Consider the following 24,023-nt stretch of genomic DNA (forward strand, 5'->3'; position numbering starts at 1 on the left):
AAAACAGGGAGGGACACAGTCTTTCCAACTGTCCCACTTAGCCCAAGACATCTGGAAGTGGGCCATTCACCACAAACTTTTATCTCCTAGCTGAACACCTCCCAAGAGTGAACAACCAAATTGCAGATCTCATCAGCAGGCAGAGGCAACAAATACACAAATGGAAACTTTATCCTCAGGTTCTCCTCCCATACTTTCAAAGTTGGGGAGTCCCTCACATAGACCTGTTCGCCACACACCAAAACTCAAAATGCCAAAGCTTCCCCTCCAGGTACTCACGCTCTCAATCCAAGGGCAATGCACTATAGACGAACTGGTCAGGGATATTTGCCTATGCTTTTCCGCCTCTTCCACTCATTCAATTAGTGGTTCAGAAGCTCAGGCAAACATCTCTCACATTAATCCTGGTAGCTCCCACATGGGCACGTCAACCTTGGTTCACAGCCCTGTTGGAGCTCTCTCTGGTTCCGCATCAAAAGCTGCATTTAATCTTCAGTCTCCTCACACCGAGCCATGGAAAAATTAGACACCCAGATCCCAAACAGCTGAACCTGGCGATCTGGCTCCTGAAGTCTTAGAGTTTGGTTACTTGAACCTTCCAACAGAATGTATGACTATCATTAGGGAGGCTAGATTGCCCATCACAAGTGCCTGTTATGAGCTAAGTGGAAGCGATGTGTTATTTATTGTGGAAAAAATCATATCAACCCTCTTGTTGCTTTGTCGTAGATGTGGGTTAGACCAGGCTGGTTTCGTGCTCCTTGCATGGCATTGTAACAAAGTGAGGTTGTATTGGGAACAGGTAATAGACCTGCTGGGGGAAATGTTAAACTGTAATATGGGTTGCATGCCACAACTATGCTTACTAGGCCACCTAATACCTTTAAAATTTGCTCAGAATTTATTTCCTGCTATTGCGTTGCTCATTGCAAAATGAAGAGTCGCAATGCACTGGGACAGTAAACAATCCCAAACGGGGAAAGGCTGGGTAATGGACCCCATCTATTGCAGAGACAATTTCTTATTGTATGCAGAGGAGCTACCGATAGCTGCCAAACCTACTAATTTTTGGGAACCACTCATCCGGAATTTTGCAAAAAGATGTACAATGTGATGAGTTGAATTGATCCTGTTCCATTGAACTGCTGCCTGGTCATCAATGTGTACAATGTAATATGATGTACTGTGTACTACTATCTTTGTTCAGACATGCTTGGAATGTTTTGTTATTACTGTTATGTAATACCAATAACATTTCATAAATAAAAAAAAACCCTCTGGATACTTCCATACGAAGCATCATCTGCTATCTGTTACACTTGCCACAGTCATCGTTGGCTTACACCTCTATTAGACTACACCTGGCGGCAATAGCTGCATATCTACAAAATAGACAGCGTTTGTCGTTGTTTAGAGTACGCGTTATCAAAGCTTTCATGGAAGGATTAAAAAGAGTCATACCACCAAGACTCCCACCTGCTCCAGTTTTGGAATCTTACCATAGTCCTCACAAGATTAATGGGCCCACCTTTTGAGCCCATGCACAAATGCGGACCACTGTTCTGCTCTTGGAAAACCGCATTCCTCATTGCAATCACTTGATTGAGGAAAGTGAGTGAACTACAGACATTAACCATACAAGAACCCCTTTTCCAACTACACAGAGACAAAGTGGTTCTTCGTACCAAATCCAAATTTGTACCTAAGGTAGTATCTGCATTTTCACATAAATCAGTTGGTAGAATTAGTCATATTCTTACCTTAACCTGATTCAGTTGCAGAACAAGCTCTATACACCTTAGATGTCAGAAGAGCACTTTTGTACTACATTGTAAGAACAAATTCTTCTCATAAAACAAAACAACTTTTTGTTGCTTTTGCACCACCACATAAGGGCAATCCTATCTCTAAATCACGTATTGCTAGGTGGATTGTTAAGTACATTCAAACTTGCTATGCGAAAGCAAAGAGAACTCTAACTGTACCCCCTAGAGCACATTCCACTAGTAAGCTAGGGGCCACTATGGCTTTCTTGGGAAATATTCCATAGTTCACATTTGCAAAGCTGCTACATGGTCTACACCGCACACATTCACTAAACATTATTGTGTAGATGTGTTAGCGAGACAACAAGCTAATGTGGGTCAAGCAGTACTTAAAACACTATTTCAGACAACTCCAACAGCTACAGGTTAGCCACCGCTTTGGGAGGATACTGCCAAATAGTCTATGCACAGCATGTGATCTACAACTCACATGCCTCGAACAGATAATGTTACTTACCCAGTAAGCATCTGTTCTTGGCATGTAGAGCTGTAGATTCACATGCACCCACCCACCTCCCTGGATACCTGTAAATGCTGTAGTTCTGTATTAGTTTACATAAGTACACATGGACATCTCTGTTCTTAACTATTACTCCATTCTCACACTCTGCGGGGAAACAATCTAACAATGGAGTTGATGACCATGCGCAGTATCACCTAAAGGAGAAGTCACCTACCTCATGACTGGAAAATACTTCTGCGAAGAAAACAAAGTGCAAACATCCGGACCCAAAACTAGATGGTGGGCTATGCACAGCATGTTAATCTACAGCTCTACATGCCAAGAACAGATGCTTACTGTGTAAGTAACATTATCATTTTACAAAGTGGACTTAAAAACATGTATGAAGGAATCTGGTATCATTTTCATGACATACATGATTGAAATCAATGTTTCCCCTTGTTTATTAGATTATTTTTTATTGTTTTTCCTTTTTCTTTGTCTCCTGTCTTTGTCTGTTGTACATTCTGTCCTCTGCTATTGTATGGAGTGTCCTTGTTTTTTTCTTATATCTTGCTAATGACTGCAGTAAAGATCAATTCATGTAAAAAAAAATTAGGGTTATTGCTTTAATGTGCCTTGGTAGGGATATCCTTTTAGTCGCCTTTTTGGACTTTTGTACTACATTGTAAGAACAAATTCTTCTCATAAAACAAAACAACTTTTTGTTGCTTTTGCACCACCACATAAGGGCAATCCTATCTCTAAATCACGTATTGCTAGGTGGATTGTTAAGTACATTCAAACTTGCTATGCGAAAGCAAAGAGAACTCTAACTGTACCCCCTAGAGCACATTCCACTAGTAAGCTAGGGGCCACTATGGCTTTCTTGGGAAATATTCCATAGTTCACATTTGCAAAGCTGCTACATGGTCTACACCGCACACATTCACTAAACATTATTGTGTAGATGTGTTAGCGAGACAACAAGCTAATGTGGGTCAAGCAGTACTTAAAACACTATTTCAGACAACTCCAACAGCTACAGGTTAGCCACCGCTAACTTTCTCCTGTCTTTGTCTGTTGTACATTCTGTCCTCTGCTATTGTATGGAGTGTCCTTGTTTTTTTCTTATATCTTGCTAATGACTGCAGTAAAGATCAATTCATGTAAAAAAAAATTAGGGTTATTGCTTTAATGTGCCTTGGTAGGGATATCCTTTTAGTCGCCTTTTTGGACAGTTTAGATTTATGTTTAGTGTGACTGTCCTTCTTCAAATATTACCTATATGTACATACAACATGATTTGTTTTCTCAATTTAATGAAATGCCAGTAAGAAAAGATAAGTCTTCCAAGTTATTGAACATAAATTTTGTTCTGCATTTTCGTGCATAAAAGATGGGTATCCTATCTTTATTAATGTTTCACAACTAACCATCTCACTTTAATGTCTCAAGATGCAGACTTTTGCAGGTTCTTTTTTATGAAAAATATTTTAACCCAATAAAGAATTGTAGAACTTACATTTTTCATCTAACCGTTTGTTTTAAATTATATTCCCTGATATGTTTAATTTGGAGCCGTTTGTTTTTGAAAATGTGAATTTCACACATTTGGTTTTGATTGTAGGCTTTTTCAGACGAACTTGAGAAAAGGTTTGGTGGAAAAGTTGAATATAAGAAAAGGACTCTAGAAGTGACTGGAGATGTGTCAGCAAATACCAGTGCTTCACAAAGTTCAGGTAATACTTTATATTAGCCATTGTATTCTAAAAATGCCCTGACCTCAGAAGGAACAGTGGTAATAATGGCACCACCTTTCTTAGGTCTCGCATGGGGTTAGCAGCGCGCATGCGCTGCACTGGGCTTTTGCAATCGATACGCTTTGAGAAGGGGAGTTTAAGCCACGCCCTTCTTTTTAATTGGCTCGCGTCAGCGTTTATGTTAAACGCTGGCACGTGATTAGCAATTGGGCTTCTTTGTTACCGCCCTGCCATTTTTTGGACGGCCCGTCTGGACAGGCCGACGCCATCTTTGTTTGCCATGACATAGGAGGGTGTGCTGGTAACTTGTCTACTGGCTCCTTATTGGAAAGCCTACCCGCTCCTCCCTTCCCTTTCCTTCCCCCATCCCAAACCAAACTTCCCAGAGTTGTGCTCTTCATTTGTTCATGGGATTGTGCCGTAATGTGTCTTTCTTTGTTCCTTTCCTCACCTGCCTGTTGCTAGAGTTCCTTTCCACCCCCCCCCCCCCCCTGCTCTTGTGCAGTTTCTGGACAGGAAACCAAAAACCTCTACAGATGAACCATTTTGTTTCCTGTTTTAATTGCTGACTCTGCAGATGATCGAAATGTTAAGGTTGTTCAAGAAAACATTGCTGCTGCTGGCAGGATGAATAGAATAGCTTTATTTCTACCCCTCATGCCGATGCATGTTTCAAATTAATATGCTGCCAGAGAGAAGAGCTGCAGAAACTCCACTGGCTTCCTGACTAAACAAAGCGTGATTCGCCAAGCCATATCTACCTGTAATGTCTAATGAGAAATGAGCCAGCAGAGCTCATCTGCTTTTAGCGACATGCTTCACAAGAAAATAAAATCTGAAAACAGTTTCACTGAGTAAATACAGAGGACTTAGCAAGCCACCTTTAATTAATATGCCCCCTCCACTCAGCAGAGCCGGCATTGAAATTTCAAGGTGGTGTGGTAAGTCGAATTGTCCGAAGCATGAGTCCTCTCCCTACTCGTGTGCTCGCAGGGAGGCAGAAACAGATGCTGGATGCCATTCACACTGTTTTAGGCAATTTCAGGAATGAAAAGACATTGTTTAATTCATAACTCTCCCCCTTTGGCCCCGCGCCCACCACCCCCCGCCTCTCCTGAACACCACGGACAATGGTGTAAGCACGGAGCATGGGTGCGGGATTATCTCCAGTTTAATCAGATAACATTTTGTGAGTATTACTTCTTTTACTGCATACACGTGATTAACAGCTGCCTTAAATGATACGTTTAATAAATAATTGTTAGCAATGTACAGAACTGTTAAAATACATGTCATTTTTTAAAATTCACATGTTTGACAAATGTATTTATACCTGTTGTTGGATAAGGCACTGTATTTATATATTACAGTTCTTCAGATCCGTTACAAGTATTTAAAATCATTGCATACAGTGCCTTTATCTTTAGCTGCCACTTTAACGGATTTTAAAACGTAATCGGATTTTACGTGAACTTTTCGTTTTAAGTGTATTTATTTATTTCATGACTCATGTACAAATGGGTTTTGAAATTTTTTATAGTGCACGCTGTGTACTTGTTTTAAAAGCGCGCTGGGTAGCTGGTTTTATAGTAACGCGAGTGATGGTCCCACTCCGGTGCAGTTTCCAGCAACACTGAAGGGTTATATTATGGAAGCTATGCTCCTGTTATTGGAATGTTTGTGTATTAATGACAAGGATGTGGCGTAACGACCAGAGCTGCCAACTATGGAGCTGGGGAACCAGGTTCGAGTCTCTGTGTCAGCTCGGCATCCTGTGAATCTGGGCAAATCACGTAATCTCACCGTGCCTACCAAAAATAAATGCGGCCATGTGTCAGGTAACTAGTGCTCATGTAAAGCGCACCATTACCTCCGGGTGGAGTTTGCGCTATATAAAACTGCAACAAAAAAAGGTAAGGCGTCTGGTTGTAATGGCTGGTCATTCCACACAACACTTTCCACATGTCTCACACCTCACGTACACAAGGTACCCTCTGCACCTCCAAGCAACCTACTTTCGTGTATCACCATGTCTTATGGTCAATCACAATGAATGCAGTTACTGCATGGTTGGGCTTTTTCGTTTATTTATACAGTGTATTAACGTTATTGTTGAAACTTTGTCAAGTCTGAATGAAGCAAACAGAGAGAGGCCTGCAATCTGGAACATAGAATTCGTTTTCTGTATATATTTTCTAATTAAAGGGGGTAAGCTGCATTTGTTCTTAAGAGGACACGCAGATCTTAGGAGATCTCGAACAGATGACTGCTGCGCATCTGGCCCTACTTCTGACACATGTGTTATGTCCACTGGGTGTGATACCACGGGGTCCAAGCTCATCCTGAAGAACCGGGTATTTTAAACCCAGCGGCGTCAGGGGAAACGCCCTAGTCTTCTTGGGTTCACCTGTCTTAGAGTACTGAGACACAGGATACTTCTAGGTGACGTCAAAGATCAAATTTATTGGCTGCAGCCAGTAACAGAGGTCCTAGAAGTACAACAGCATGTAGGTTCTCAGGAGACTGCTCAATCTTACAAAGCCAGCCTTCTCTTTTTATACAGAATATCATGCTTCAGGCAAACATTCCTTATTTTACAGTTGACCATTCACATATTTTCACTACAAAGAAAAAGCAGAGTCATGATGACAAGCCCATATTTCAGTTTGTCCAACCCATAATCAATTACCCGGCAAGGTCCAGTATTTCCATCAGATATCGGCAGACCCCCAATAAAAACGGGCACCTCCTCCTCGTAAAGCTAGTCATAAAGAAAGAAACAGGGACAGGTGTGTGTAAGATTAGGCATAGTTTGTGTGCGATGAAAGGTTTATGACATGTTGGGCCTTGATACTAATCTCGTCCGGCCACTGGGAAAGGAACTGGCCGAACAGGTTTGGCTTCAGGCAGTGGAGTCAGCTTGCCCAGGTCACACAAAAGTCAGCTAAAGGTGTACGTGTCCCAAGGACTCGCACGGACACGATCATCTTGCAGTCGGCAGTCTAATGTGAGGGCAACCACAAAATGGCTGCCGCACACAAAATGGAACCCAAGGGTTCATGACGAAATCGTCAAATACATAGTGAATCCATCGGTGTAACATGACGAAAACACTCATGCCTACCGCATTCGTCATTTGCGGTTCGCTGATACCAGAATCGTCTATTTCCGACAACCTTTATTGAACGGGTTCGGGGTTCACGGAACCTCAGACCCTCCGTTTGCCCTTACATTAGGCAATAACCTAAACTCACTTCAATCTGAATCCAGGTCTATATTCATCAGATCATCAAGATGTTGCTGTAGCATCATCCTATTACTTAGTTCATCTCTTGATACAGGTTTCCTTACACACGATGTAGCACAGAGGCCACATATTGCAGGAGCACACTGTACACACAGACAGAACAGGAAAAGGATAGCCAATACCATCCCAATGACCATCAGAATCTTCCATCCCCATGTAGATAACCGTTCCCATAACCATCCCATCAACGACCAATCTCCTTCAGCCATATGTACAGACTCGGAGATCTTATGTAGCTTGGAAATGGCTTGGAAAACCGTCGGAGCGTTGTCTGGAATGAATATGCAACAACTCGATTGGATCACTTTACATACCCCTCCTCTATCTGCAAGTATGACATCAAGAGCAACTCTATTCTGCAATGTCATAAGTCTATCCGACTGGAGCTCAGCAGTCAAGTTACTAAGGGCACCGGCAGTTTCAACTATGGTGGACTCAACCACTCTCGTCAACTGGCGAATGTTTCTGCTGTTTGCCATCGGTCCCCAGAACGGCAGAAAACCCTTAAAGAAATCTCCAAACTCTTGCCCTGCGGTATCTTCCTTACTGAAGACACCTCTAGCAACTCTCATCTTATGGTAATCTGCCGCAGCTGTAAATGTGGGAGGCAACAGGAAAGAAACAAAACATGTGCCCGAGAAGTCAGGGGGCAACCATGTATACGCCTTGTCATGACAGATGAAATATGTACCCTTAGCTGATAGAAACGACGGGGAAGTCTGAGATGCAAAGACATACGTCTCAGTACAGACACTCTTCCCTAGCTGAGCTTTGGGATTCTTGCCATTACCTTGCAGACATAGGTGACCCTGATGGGGTACTATCCAGATCGGGGAGGATCTCCTTGCTCGCTGATTCTCACTCAGAGTGATTCCATATCCTGTTATATTCCATCTATCGTAAGCTTGCAACTCATCTCTGGGAATCGTTCTCGACCTCTCCTACATCGAAAATGTCCGGAGGCGCCGGAGCAGATCGCTGGGCCTCCAGGCGCGCAGCTCGACGGAGCTTGAGTGTCTTCTTGGACACAAATTTCGAACAGGCCAAACACTTGGCCTCGTCGTGGTCCGGCGACAGGCACTTGTTGCACACCGGGTGGACATCGATGACCGGACATCTCTTGAATGGACTACCGTCCATGATGGATAGTCGATGAGTCTGGAGCGTCGACAGGGCCTTCCGCGCCGAAAGCACGCGGAAGTACAGAACTCTGCTCGGAGCCGAAATAGAAGGTGTTAAGCCAAACGCAGAACAATACCGACGTAAACTAAAGACCTTTTGGTCTCAAGGAAAGTTTTCTATCGATTCCGACAAGAGGGAACCAAAGACATCCGAACCCAATGGCGGAAAAAAACAATCTGGGGATGGAGTCGATGCCCATGCGCACTGTAGTCCAGGGGAGGAGCCACCTATCTCGTGATACTTCGAAGACTCTTCCAGGACAACAATGTGCAATCATCCGGACCCAACACTAGGCGGCGATCTATGCACAGATATGAATGTCAGCAGCCCTACATGCCAAGAACCGATGCATACTGGTAAGTAGCATATTCGTTCTGCTCATATTTGTGATTCCCACTACCAATGCCTTGTTGCTCGAGTTACTTCTCGTGGAACGTGGGGGATATGGTTCAATGGCATATATGAACATCATCTGAAACTCCCACAAAGAACCATTATAGCTAAATGGTAAAACCAAGTATGGGATACCCTTATCTGTCGTATGTGGCATAAGACCACACACCCAGCAATTAGTTGTGTTTACTACTAGCTGGTGTTGGTGCAGAAGCTGAACAAAGGAATTATTAGCGAATTCCATTCTCCTAATGGACTCATGTTCAGGCAGAGGGTGAAAAGAATGCAAAGAAACAGTAGGAGGAGGTGTAGGTTGCACAGTAGGCATAAACGTCACTTGAAAAGAGAATGTCACATAACCAATTAAAAACATCATTAAACTCAGTAGCATAAATAAGCACAATATTAAAAATCTTTTCCGAATGATTAACTTTTGTATCTGGCTTTTAAAATTCACAATTTTTGCAGGTCTCTCCAACTCAAAGAAATCCATCCTCTCAAATTGCTGCCCGCGGTGGTAGGGTGTTTCTGCTAAGAAATGCTTCTGTCAGTCCAGGGCAACTCCCTTAGACCAACCAGAACCGTCGACCTAACGTCTTCGGCTGCACTCCAAAGACTTCGGCAACCGCGGCCCTAGCAGCTGAACCCGGATGGCGGTTCGAAAAAAAAAATGAGTAGATCCTCGGTGGAGAGTTAATCTACAAACAGAAAAATCATAAAAACTTTATTTGCTTTATTTGTCCATGACTCTCGGTCTCAAATTATAACGGTTTCTTCCAGGCAATTCTTGATTTTGGAATAACAGCTCAGGCTCAGTAGTGTTCAGTCGATTTGACAGTGGCACAGCTTCTTGTAAAATATTGTCACTTTCTTGTTCACAAATTGTTCCTTTTACACGTGCATCGCTAAAGGGCAGAAAACGAGGCACAGTCTCAGTCTCAGCAATCCCTTCCTGGACCCACCCGTCATACGGTAGGGGTAACGGAACCTGTTTACAATGGTTGCCGTGTACCCAGTTCTTTTTGCCGTGGACACGTACTGCGGAGCGGGTGGCCAACAACACTTGAAAGGGTCCGGTCCAGCGAGGCTGCTCGTTCTTGGTTCGCTGGAAGTTGCGCACCAGGACCCAGGTGCCAGGTTCAATAGCGTGGCCTGGATCGTCAGAAGCTGGCGGTAATGAACTGTGAACCTGTTGGTGTAAGACACGCAGTTTAGCCGTCAATTCGCACAAGTAATCAAGCAACACAGGATGTTCGATCTCACTGAATCTAGTTGGCCTTGGCACACCCCAAATGTTCGCTGGGTGGCCAAAGACCACTTCATACGGACTCAAACCCATTCTCGAATAAACAGTCATTCTCGTGGACAAAAGAGCTAGAGGCAAAGCATCTGGCCATTGTAAACCAGAGCTCGCTTGAATTTTGGCCAACTTTAACTTAAGGGTGCCATTATAGCATTCTACTAAACCAGCTGATTGGGGGTGATTTGCAGCGTGGAACTTCTGCCGAATTCCTAATCCCTCACATACTCTCTTCATCACTTGACCCACAAATTCACTCCCATTGTCACTCCAGATAATTCTCGGCAATCCATATCTAGGGAAAAACTGTTTGATAAGGGCTTTAGCTGTGGACAAGGCAGTATTGTCCTTCAAAGGGTAAGCTTCCACCCATCTAGAAAAAGAGCAAACAACCACTAACACATATTTTAGGTTGTTGCATCTCTCCATGTGGATGAAATCTAGCTGCAAAGCCTCGAACGGATACGTTGGAGGAGCAAAATGACCAGCTGGAGTTGGAGTTCCCTTACCAGGATTGTACATAAAACACACCATACAGTTCTTGACCAGATTTTCTGCACACTTGGGAATACCTACATTCTGCCATACCGGGGCCGACAACTTACAAATCCCTTTCACGCTGATATGTGCCATTCCATGAGCCATTGTAACCACTGGAAGTTCATACGCATCGGGTAACAACCATCTCTGATGCTCTGACAATTCAACCCAACAACCATTCGAGTCCAATTTACCCTTGCTTTCTCTCCATTCATTCAACTCTTTCTCTGTAGCTTCAGCTTGGATGGATTTCACACTCTCAATCGTGTCTTCACACATGCTTCTATCTGGAACCCATCTCGCAGGACCCACAACATACATTTGACTCATCACATCTCTCGCAGTTTCTTTCGCAACTTTATCTGCAAATGCGTTTCCGCGACCAACATCATCAGTAACTTTCTTATGCGCACTGCATTTCACGATCGCAACTTGCAACAGCAAAGTAAGTGATTCAAGGAGTTCATTCACCAACTGACCATGCTGGATCTTTGTGCCATGGGAAGTCAAAAATCCACGTTCACACCACAAGCGTCCAAAACTATGGGCCACACCAAATGCATACTGGCTATCAGTGTACACAGTCACTCGTTTTCCTTTCGCCAACACACACGCTCTTGTCAATGCAATCAACTCTGCCGCTTGCGCTGAATTATGTGGGATACGTGCAGTTTCAACAATCGTATGCAAGTCGTCACAGCATATGCCGCAGTCGTATCACCATTCGGAAGCTTGACGCACGAACCATCAACCCATAAAGTACCATCACACTCTGGAAGAGGAGTGTCCCTCAAATCTATCCTCCCTTTTCGTTTCTTCCTCAGTTCTAAGGAAACAGTCATGCTGTTCAAAACCATTTTCTATCTCAGCTGAAATCGGCAACAACGTGGCTGGATTCAACGTGTTGCATCTCTTTATATGCACATGACTCGCTAACAAGGTCAATTCATAACCTGACAACCGGGCACTAGTTAAGTGCTGTGTCTTGGTACGATTCAACAAGGTATCCACTGCATGTGGAACCATCACGATTAACGTGTTGTCTATAACCAAGCCAGCAGATTGTCGAATTGAAACAGCCGCTGCAGCTCTCAAACAACTCGGCAACGCTCTAGCTACCAGCTCCAAAGTCGACGAAAAATAAGCACATGGACGTTGCTTATCGCCAAATTGTTGAGTCAAAACTGACAATGCACATCCCTCTCTCTCGTGGACATACAATGTGAAGGGCTTACTGTAGTCGGGAGTACCCAACAAAGGAGCCGAACACAACGCATCACGCAATTCTGAAAAACTCTTCTGACATTCGTCAGTCCAAGGAATAGGATTTGAGGTATCCTTAACAGTAAGAGCTATCAAAGGCTTCGCAAGCAGTGAGAAGTTAGGAATCCACTGTCTGCAATACGATGTAATACCTAAGAAAGCACGTACTTCTCTCTGTGTCGTAGGCACACTCATTTTCGCAATAGCTTGAATTCTTTCTGGGGTCAGTTTCCTTCCCTCCTTCGATAAGAGGTGACCTAAGTAGGTTACTTCTTGTCGACAATACTGCAACTTAGAGAGAGAAACCTTATGATGGAAATCAGACAAGTGGTGCAACAACGACAAAGTAGCCTCTTTACAAATCACTTCATTGTCAGCAGCAACTAACAGATCGTCAACATACTGTATAAGGGCAGCACCATCAGGTAAAACAAACAAGTCAAGTTGTGTCTTCAAAGCTTGGCTATAGATGGATGGACTCTCACAATAGCCTTGAGGAGCGCGTTTAAATCGGAAACTTCGGCCTCCTAAAGAGAAGCCAAAAATATCCCTACTCTCCTCGGCAATCGGGATGCTGAAGAAAGCATTCTTCAAGTCAATCACCGAAAACTAAGTAGAAGCTGGAATCAAAGTCAGTAAAGCAGTGATATCAGGTACAACAGGAAATTGTGGAACAACGATCTTGTTCACCTCATGAAGATCGATCACAAACCTAAATACAGGAGGCTGTGAAGAATCAGTACGTTTCAGAACAGGCAAAACAGGACTATTGCACACATTACCTCTTGTTTCTTCAATCACACCTTTGTCAATTAGATCATAAATGATCGCCAAACGTGCTCTTTCACCATCGCTAGAAATTCGATATTGCGGAATACGTGGCAACCTAACATTTACTTTCAGTGTCACAACATAAGGCGGAATCTCCGGAAGACCCACATCATTAGGTCCAGTAGCCCAAAGAGAATCAGGGAGAGAGGACAATTCAGGTGGAAGCCTGTCTTTAGATAAATACATCGGAGAGATCACTCTCTTACCTAATGTAAGTTGTACTCCTGAAGGAGAACAATAAAGCGTCGCATACAATTTCTTCAACAGATCCAATCCCAACAAATTCTCGCCGCAACCTGTCGTCAAAATAAGGGGTGCTTCGAATTCACAAGGTCCAACAGAAATAGACAAGGGACTAGAAATCGGATTCGTAACCGGGGCGCCAGAAAAACCTACTGAAACATTCTTTAAGCCAGACAAAGGTGCGCCAGGGAGTTTAGAGTGCATAATAGAACTCTTCACAGCACCAGTATCCAACAGAAAAGGCTGTGACACACCTGATGCAATCACTTCAACATAAGGTCCACTCTGATCTACTGGAACTGAAACAACTCCCTCTTTGTCTATGGCTGTCCTAGCAATCATTACCATCCATATTCTCACCTTCGTAGTAATCGTCCGCATAGTACTGTGGCGTTCTACCAGACGCACCATTCTGTTGATCAAAAGCATTCATAGAATTCTGTGGAGGCAAAGAACGCGCGTTCTGAGGAAACACACCACGTCCTCTACCTCTAGGAGCTTGCTGAACACCTCGACCTCTTACACCAGAAACACCATTCGTGCGCTGTAGCAGAACCGGACAATTATTCTTGAAATGACCCTCTTCTTTGCAATACGCGCACTCATTAGGGCCATACGGAAAACGCTGTTGAGAAGCCTCGAACCTTTGCGAGTTTCTCTGATATTGCTGAGGTTGCTGATAGTCGCGCTGATTACTACGAGGCGGATAAGCTTGCTGCAACAGGATCTTAGTCTTCAATTCTTTAGTCTTTTTGTCCTCTTTCTCTTTCTCATCTTTATATCTATTTTCATAGTACTGGGCAGTAGCTAAAATCTGTGCTGACGTAGAAACAGCCCAAGCACACTCGGAATCTTTCAACTTATTACACAATTCAGGAAGCAAATTATGTGCGAATTTGTCAACAAACAATCTCTGGCCACCTTCAGTAGCCATGTCCTGACCACTATGATCCACGAAAGTCTCTTCAAACCGCGTGAAAAAGTCAGACACCGTCTCATCTTTCTTCTGCTTACACGCATACAACTTGTCCCAATTAACACGCACTTCAGGCATCAACGTCTTCATATAATCAATAATTCTTTCAGGGAGTTGAGTAATGATATCTTCAGGCTTAGCACCTCCTACTTGTCTATCAATCGCAGCACGGAGATTATCCCATGTAGCACCCAATTCCTGGTCATGATCTGCATGACGAATCTTACTCGAAATAGGTTGTGGGACAACATTCCCAAACAACATATCTATATCTGCCAAATTCATAATGCAAGAAGCCACAGTCTGAGTGAGCTCTTTATAATATCCTGCTGGATTTTTGCGCGGATCAGGCAAAGACTGCTTAATTGCCCAAACTTCAACACGTTTCCAAGGAACATGTACCCAAACTCGTTGGAAGTGCGCAACAACAGGTGGAACAACATTTGCGTCAGCAGGTCTCCAAACTGGAGGAACCTCACGCATCGGATATTGACGCGCTTTTCTCCTAACTGACGAATCAGACTCAAACAATCGCTCAGAAGGATCATTATTACGAAACGACAATATAGTCGCAACTGCTCTCCTAACATCACGAGGACCAACAATGGTCCCTTTCGCAAACTCTGAACGCACTCAATATAATTCTTCAGGTGGTTTACCCACTTCGTCCATCCACTTTTAATGGAGGAATACACACATCATCTCAAAAACGTACCGTTGCTTAGGTTCTTCCCATTGAAGGAAGACATCCATAACACCCTCAAGATCATACTGAGAAGCGTGCATAATCCATTTTTGCGCCAAATGATCCCAAACTGTGCGTTCGGCCAGTATCAGGCAACTGACTACGGGATTGTCTACGCTCACTAACTGGAGACATACCCAATTGTCCCAACAAAGGAGAAAGAAAACCGAAAAAGCAGCAGTCATTCTCTGTCTAGCAGAAGGAGAAGATGAAAGAATAAGAGAAGACGGAGCAATAGTAGAAGAATCCAAGGTCGAAACAGAAGGAGTAGTATAAAGAGGTGTAGGAGTAGCAGACGAAGGAGAAGGCAAAGTTGGCGGCCCTTGAGAAGGCTGCGCCAAAGGAACAGTAGCCAACGGAAGAGGAGCTGGCTGTGTAGGAATTGCAGGTGGCACAACAACTGGATGTTGTGCAACCAGAGCTGGTGGCGGTGGTGCCGTAGCATTCTGTGCATAGGGGGGTGGCGAACGCAATAGATGCGACATTAAAGGATCCTTGTCAAGATCTTTCTTTACTTCTTGCTCTTTAGGTGGCAAAACTGGGTAGCACTTATCTACCGCTAACTTCCTGACCCTAAGCATCTGTTCGCTCTCTTGCTCTTCCTCATTATCCCTAAACGCTATAGCAGCTTGCACCATTGACAAACCTCGTTCTCGTTTATTCTTCTTCGCTAACTTAATTTCTTTCTGTTTGGCTTCCTTTCGCCATAGGCGGGAAGAGTCAAACATTGCCGGCCGGGCTTTCTTTTTGAAAAGTTTAACTTCGAGATTATCTAAAATCTCTGTTTCAAAGCTACCATAACGGGGCCACTGTAGGACGCCGTCTTTTCTGGTGTATTTTACCCAGATGTTGTTATAACCAATGGGGCCCACTCCGTGTTTCACATATAACTCATACGTCGGAGTTCCAATTGGAGGAACCGGGCACGAGTCCTCCAATCGGAAATCCCTATTACAACCAAGGCAAAACAAATTTCCAAGTCTGCTAAGACCAGGCATCTTCGTTCACTAGTCTAGCTTCAAACTTCAAAGGATTATCGAATACGATAGTCTCGTGAAAACACGAGTCCCTCGGTTTTGGGGCCTGCAGGTACCAAACAAAACTATCCCGAAGGATACCAAACTAAGAACCAAACTAAGGACCGGGAGACGCTCCACTCATACTTAACTGAGGTATCGATGACGTCGCCAGAAGACCCGTCTATCGTCTCGCTTTACAAATCATCAAAAGGCTCCAAGACAGGGCGACAGTCAGGGCAGCAGTCCTTCGTAGCCGTTGGAAAGCGGGGAACCTCGCAGTAAAGACTTTCGGACCACGACGACATACAGGGGTCGATGAAGTGGCTGGCCTTCCTCCAGAATTTTCACACGAAGCTGTCCACGATCTTCAGGCTTGGACCGGTACCGCTGAAGTCGGCCCTGATTTGGGCGCCAACTGAAGAACCGGGTATTTTAAACCCAGCGGCGTCAGGGGAAACGCCCTAGTCTTCTTGGGTTCACCTGTCTTAGAGTACAGAGACACGGGATACTTCTAGGTGACGTCAAAGATCAAATTTACTGGCTGCAGCCAATAAATTTGATCTTTGACGTCATCTAGAAGTATCCCGTGTCTCTGTACTCTAAGACAGGTGAACCAAGAAGACTAGGGCGTTTCCCCTGGCGCTGCTGGGTTTTAAATACCCGGTTCTTCATCATTTCAATGACCTTTCCTACTCTCCTGCTAGACAAGGGGCCTACATAACCACGTGGGACAAAATCAGGAAGGCCAAAAAGGGAACTCTAAACAGCTTCTTATGGGCAGAACTACAGAGAAATCCGGCCTCGCCAGCTGCCAAATACTTGGAAAAAAGCTTGGCGACCTTAGGTATACAGGATCTGTGGAACACCCCTACTAATCACACCACGGTCAAAAGATTAGTAAAGAAAACAACAAAATGTCTCTCATGGATAGTGGACAAGGCGACTGTTGCCAAGAGGTCACAAGGATGGATTATCCAAAACTCTTATTCCAAACAAGGCCAACAGAGTTACCTCGACCAGGGGTATTCAAGAATTACAAAATTTAAATTTCTAAAATTCAGATTGGGCCTGTTACCCTGTATATGCCATCTTCCACACTGGCTGAGGGATAAAGGGGGCTCCCTCTGTCTTTTATGTGGCAAGGCAATTGAGGACATGACACATCTGTTGTGCTCCTGCGACAAACTGCTGGAGGAAAGAAAACGCTTGCTGAAATTCCAGTTTAACCAACGAGGAATACGTACTCGCAGATATGCAGTTCTTGCCTGTTTCACACCAGACGATCCGCAGCTGAACTGCAGCTTGGTAAAGTTTATGAAGGTGGTGGAGAAAAAGATGCAGGAGCTTAACCTTCAACTAAGTTCGTAGTTATTCAATTAAGCTGAACTATGACTAAAGTGTTGCCTAATAATATCAACTCTAAGGAGCAGCAGAAATGAGTATGCTTTAAGCTCTGAGAACAATGAAACCAAGATGAATTTTACTTAATAATGTTTGGTAAATTGTATTTAATCTTCATGATTTTAAAAATTGTAAATTGTTTTATACGTCATATTATTAATATGGTGAAAATGCACAGTACATACATGTCATTTTTTTAATGGATGAATTGCAATGGTTTTTATTAACTATGCAAATAAACTTACTACTACTACTCTCCTGCTGTACCATTATTTATGTATTTATTATATGTGATGCAGCTCATCTGGCAGGCTTTAAAAACAATAGAACACTTTATCATGTTCGATGTGCTGCTGTAAAACTGCCCCTTGTGTAATGCTTCTCAGATACAAAAATTATACTGTGACGAGCACGGTCTCCTGACGCTTTTTGTTTATTTTTATATCACAGGTGTCAAATACATTTGAAATGCAATAGGCCTCACATTTGAGAGAGTTTGGAACTTTTTGCATTATAAATGACAATGCCTTTTATTTATCTGTTTTAAAAACAACACATAAATAAAAGGCATTGTCCTTTACAATGCCAATAACTCAAACTCTCGTAAATGCTAAACCTATTGCATTGCAAATGCTTTTTTTTTACTGTAATTCAAAATTCAGCATGTTAATTTACTTAAAATAAAAACATAACTTGGCATTTGTTGAAAAATATAAGCAGATTAAAATCACAGTTATAGCCTCAACTTCTTTTTGAGCTCGGAGCATCTGTTCTGTCATGCTATGTTCTGTATGTCATTGTCTGTGGTAGAGTTCTAAAACACAAATGTGGCATCCCAAAACTAAAATCAATGCTGTTCCATTCCTGGTTATGGCCGTGATCTCAGATTTCCTCAAGTGAATGTTAATTACCATGTGAATCACACATTTGATGTCTCCAGGAACAAGAAGCACTGGTTGCTACAGACCAAATTAAATAGTGTGGTTTTTTTTAACCCAGAGACAACATTTATCATCTGGGCTGATAAATGCGTAATTTTTCCGCTAATAACGAAGAACGTGCAATTCACGCCCCTTCTGACACTGTCTTTCATACTTATGTGCTGCAGTGTTTGCCACACCATGTTTATAGGGTGTCTTTAAATCACTGCACCTCACCTAACACCTCTCTTGTAAGTCATATTGCATAACAATATCGTACCAACCCTGCTCTCTTGGAAGGGTTACAGGAACCTGATGGAGTACAGTGAGACCTTTTAAGGGGTATTGAAGCGCTGCATAAATGCTACAGTTTAATAAATCTTTTTTGTATAGTCTGCATTCTATCCGGTTTGTTGGGTATTATAGCAAACCATCTGTCAAAATGCTCCACCCCTGCAACAAAAATGATTTTATAGAGCAGTTTAAACATGAAATTTCTTCAGAAAAACCCCACCGATTGGCCAATAGAAGTAAAGATTTTTCTTACTTGTTCCTTGTACGCCATCAAACAGTACACTACAGATTTCATCTCATTGATTTAAATGAATATGTTCCTGTATGAGAAAAACACATATCTTTAACATTTCCTTTTTCTTTTTTTTGGCTTGGGCCATTATTAAACAACTATAGTGTTGTTGTCTCGGTTACCATGTATCTAATATGATGCCTATGTTTTCTTGTGTGATACAAAGCATACCTAATGGGTAACTTATGTATTGAAATGTAATAATGCATGCTCTGGGGTCAGGTGACATTTATAAACCGCTCACAAATCAGTCAGACTTTTTGTAATTCGCGTCACCTGAACTCATCTATTGTTTAAAGAAACTGTAATTCTTGGTTTCACGTTGCTTATCATATACAAATGTATATATATTATAGAAGTGTTTTAAAAAAAATATATATATATGTATCTATAGATATTTTATATATATATATATATATATATATATATATATATATATATATATATATATATATATATATATATATATAATATATATATATATATATACATATAAATAAATTTCATTTGCAACTTTGTCATTAAGGGTCTGCAGCATACGCATGTGTAAATCACATGCTGTGCATTCCCCTAATATGTAGTGTTGGACTTGAAACATTGCAAGTTGTTTGTTTGTTTGTTTCAAGAAGGAGTTTCCGTTTGTAAGTGACCCATGATACCTCACCTGAAACCTACAGTGGACCAGGACACAGTTTCTACCTAAGATTGTTTTTTTTTTCCTGCCACCAAACGCAGATGGGTTTCGACTGCTTTGTTACCATTGAGCATCAAAGTAAACCTTCAATTGGCAAAGATTGGGAATCTGGGAACACAGACTTCTGCTCCATTGCGTCTAACTGAAGAGTTTGGTGCCAGGTCACATAAGAATGACTTGTTTGGAGGGGAGGGAATGGAAACTACTCTTGAATGTTTGTCTTTTTTGCATTGACAAGTTCCTGTGCTTGGGCCAGCAATAGAGTTGTCTTCTGCGTGACCTAGACTAAAGGACATTTTTTGTCTTGCAGCTCTTTTCTTGAAAGAAAACTGTTCAATACCAAAGGTGCCAGCAGATGGACATACTACACAGTTACACATTGCCTGGCATCTAGTGAGTTCCCGTCCAGCATGTTCAGCAAGGGCTTTAAAGCATTTGAGTCTGACTTTGATGTTGGCAGCAAGCATTCTGTACCTTCAAAGCCTAACGGAAGGGGAGCACAATTCTGTGTCCCCTGAAGACAAAGCATCTCCAATGGACCCCGCACCCTAACAGCACACCTCCACGACGCCGGAATCCGAGAGAAGGCCCTGGCCTAGACCACGTCCTTCCTCTCTGGCAGAACCCAGAGCGTCCGCCTCCCACCCTTCCGCTCCAAGGCCACCATGATCATCTGCAGCGTTCCCCAGGGATCATCCCTCAGCCCGACACTGTTCAATATCTACATGGCACCACTCGCCCACGTCGCACGACAACATAGCCTCAACATCATCTCCTACGCCCACGACACCCAGCTGATCATCTCCCTCACTGAAGACCCCCACACCGCCAAAGCCAATTTCCACATAGGAATGAAGATCGTCACAGAATGGATGAAGGACAGCAGGCTGAAGCTGAATTCAGACAAGACGGAGGTCCTCATCCTCGGCTCAATCCCCTCAGCCTGGGACAACTCCTGGTGGCCAACATCGCTAGGAACAGCCCCAGAACCCACCGACCATGCACGCAACCTGGGGGTCATCCTCGACTCCGTCCTCTCCATGACCAGGCAGGTCAACGCCGTCTTCGCTTCCTGCATCAACACTCTCTGAATGCTCCGCAGGATCTTCAAGTGAATCCCCTCCGACGCGAGAAGAACCATCACCCAGGCTCTCGTCACCAGCAGACTGGACTACGGGAACGCCCTCTACGCAGGAACATCAACCAAGCTCCTGAAACGGCTACAACGCATCCAGAACGCCTCGGCACGGTTGATCCTCGACGTCCCCCGACGCAGCCACATCACACCCCACCTGAGAGGCCTGCACTAGCTCCCCGTCAACAAGAGGATCACCTTCAAACTCCTCATCCACGCACACAAAGCCCTACACAATGCCGGACCAGCATACCTCAACGACCGACTCAGCTTCTACACCCCCACCCGCAGCCTCTGCTCTGCCAACCTCGCCCTCGCCACAGTTCCACGCACCCGGAAAGCCACCGCCGGCGGCAGATCCTTCTCCTACCTCGCCGCCAAGACTTGGAACATTCTCCCTACTGGCCTACGACAGACCCAGGACCTGCTGGCCTTCAGAAGACTTCTCAAGACCTGGCTTTTCGATCAGTAGCAGCTCTCCCCTCCCCCCTTACCCCCCCCCCCCTCCCCCTCGCACCAAGCGCCTTGAGACCCTCATGGGTGTGTAGCGCGCTTTACAAATGTAATGATTGATTGATTGATCCTTGAAAGGACATAACCTCACATCACTGGGTGTTCGCTAACATTGGGTTCAGCTATTGTCTGATATTTAAAACTACCCCTGTAAATAGCCTACCCCACGGCCACAAAATAAACATGTAACACAACAAACTGTTGTGGGAGGGGGTAAAGGCACTACTGCAAAAGGAGCAATGGAGATTGTCCCAACACATCAGTGGAGACAAGACTTTTGCTCCAACTTCTGCTAAAAAACAACAACTTTGCAGCCAAACCTTCTCATCCGAGCACTCATCCTCTGCTTCATATCCAGGGATTTCAGAATGATCACTATCCAGGACATCGTTCTGCTCCTAAATGCAGAGGACTATACAGCAACTCTTGACCTCTGGGATGCCTAATTCCACATACCTATTCACAAAGGTCTTTGACAGTACCTGAAATTTGTGTCAAATAGAATACATTGCCAGTTCAAAGCATTACCAGTAGGGCTCACTGAAGACCGTTTAGTCTTTTTCAAATACTTCACAATAATAGCAGTGCTCCTATGACACATAGCTAAATTCATGTGTTTCTGTGCCTGGACGACTGGCTAGTAAAGCGTTAAAGCCATATGCATTGCCTCTCCCACACTCAAACTGTACTACTACTCCACAGATTAAGCTGCACCATCTGTGTCAAACAATTATTGTATTTTCTCTGCAGTAGACCCAGGGGTTTCTGGGAGCCACAGTGCAGCCTCTGGGAAATTTTATCCCAGTGGTGAATGAGTGATGATTTTTCGGAGTCTGCTTCCCCTTTTCGCTTTCTCTGGAAATGAGAATTGTTCTATAAATGTTGGGAATATTAGCAATTATTGTTCTATTACTAAATGTAAGATAAAATATGCGTCCTCTTCAGGAATGTCTAACAAAACTGGGGACTCAGAGCCTATGCTAGTGGAGCCCAGCGTTCATCACAAACTGCAATGGTAGAACTATAACAACTTGCTACTGAGCAGATTGTTTCTTGACCCGCAGCTGCAGGTGACCATCAACATAGACATGTCCCTCACAGGTTGGGGAGCCAAAATGGGTGACCACACTATTCAGGGTCTGTTGTCACTGCAGGAGTACCTTCTCTAAATCAGTGTGTTGAAGGGTGAACGGTCATACCTCCCCGAGATTCGATATTGGCAGAAGCACGCGCCAGGGCTGCCCTCTGTCGCCGCTCCTATTCGCACTGTATATGGAACCGATGGCTCAGAGGGTGCGGCAGCATGCCCTCATATCTGGTATCAAATTTGGTGCCGACACGCACAAGATCAGCCTGTACGCTGACAACGTTTTGCTGTCCCTCACTGACCCGATGCAATCCCTGCGTGCCCTCTTTGTGGAGCTTCACACCTTTGCCCTGGCCTCGGGTTTTAAAATCAATGAAGCGAAATCTGAAGCCCTGAACATCTCCCTAAGCCTGGACGTGGTGGCCGAGATTAAGTCCGAATTAAAAATACAATGGTCAGATGCAGCCGTCCCGTACCTGGGCGTTCGCCTGGCTCCTACTGTCCGGGGTACTGCGCGAGTCAATTATGAGGCACTCACAACCAAACTCCGGGAGCAGCTCCGGCGTTGGAAGCCGCTTACATTGTCGTGGCTAGGCAGAATTGCCGCAGTCAAAATGACACTGCTACCGCAGATCTTGTATCTGTTCCAGACGCTCCCCTTAAATCCCCCGACGGGTTGGCTTCAGCAAACCCAATCGGAGTTGTCGCGATTCATTTGGAACGGCCGGCGACCAAGGTTTAAGCACACTCTCGCCACTCTGCCCCCAGCGAACGGGGGGGTCGGTGTCCCCGACCTCACCCTGTACTTCCAGGCGGCGCAGCTGCGCACCTTCGTGGAATGGTTTCGACTGGAATCCGGCAAGCACTGGCTCTTCCAGGACCAGGCGGTGGCCGGCCGTACCCTTCAAGGCGTGCCTTTCCTGCCACGCCGACACCGGCCCCCTAACCTGTACGCCTCTGCAATCACAAGCACTGCCCTGAGAGTGTGGGACAGAGTAGCCGTGGCCAGGGGACTGACCACCTTTCCCTCGCCTATGACCCCCATTTTTGAGAATCCGGACTTCACGCCGGGCTTAGACGTCGGAGCGTTTACGACGTGGCGGACGACGCCCTGTAGAGCGGCGGGACACATGTTCGACCTCAAGGGGGTCCTCCCGTTCCAGCAGGTCAAGGTGGACTACGGTGTGGCCGAATCGGAACGCCTACAGTACCTGCAGGTGCGGCATTGGGTGCTCCACCCCTCGATCCGGCCCGGGGCCCAACGGCACCTCACGCCCTACGAACGGTGGCTGCTGACGCGCACCTCGGACAAGAAATTGATTTCGGACCTTTATCAACAGCTACTTCTCACTCAGGCACACACGTACAACGCGGGTCAAGCCAGGTGGGAAAGGGATCTAGGGCGGCAGCTTACTAGGAAAGAATGGGAGGGGGTGTACCACAGGGCCAGACACTCGGCGCACCACACCGGGCTCACCGAGACACTAACTAAAGTAGCCACATACTGGTACCACACCCCTGAGAGGTTGCACCACTGGGATGCCCGAGTGAGCGACAGATGCTGGAGGGGATGCGGGGAACTAGGGACGCTGGAACACTTGCTATGGAGCTGTGAGGCGCTTCGCCCCTATTGGGACCCTATCCTGGACCTCATAGACGCACATCTAGATACACAACTGCCGCGCTTCCCAGCATACATTATTCTAGGCCTCCCGAACGCCCTCATGTATCCTCTGAAGTCCTGGAGGGGTCGACTGATAGCACTTGCGCTAGGGGCAGCGGTCCAAAACATTGTGGCCCACTGGAGAGCAGTTCAGGCTCCGCAGCAATTGGGGTGGCTCCACCGGCTCTGGGCGA

General features: G+C 44.7%; 1 protein-coding gene across 1 annotated transcript in view; it reads left to right on the top strand.

Annotated features, from left to right (window-relative positions):
• Positions 1-24,023, top strand: part of LOC147732882 (protein mono-ADP-ribosyltransferase PARP14-like) — a 1,251,483-nt gene that overhangs the window by 596,749 nt on the left and 630,711 nt on the right. The window contains exon 10 of the mRNA XM_086957427.1: positions 3,899-4,010. Coding sequence (XP_086813553.1) covers positions 3,899-4,010 — 112 coding nt within the window. The remainder of the gene's footprint in view (positions 1-3,898; positions 4,011-24,023) is intronic.

Source organism: Lissotriton vulgaris, chromosome 2_1 (assembly GCF_964263255.1).
Source record: "Lissotriton vulgaris chromosome 2_1, aLisVul1.2, whole genome shotgun sequence".
NCBI classification, from domain to species: Eukaryota; Metazoa; Chordata; class Amphibia; order Caudata; family Salamandridae; genus Lissotriton; species Lissotriton vulgaris.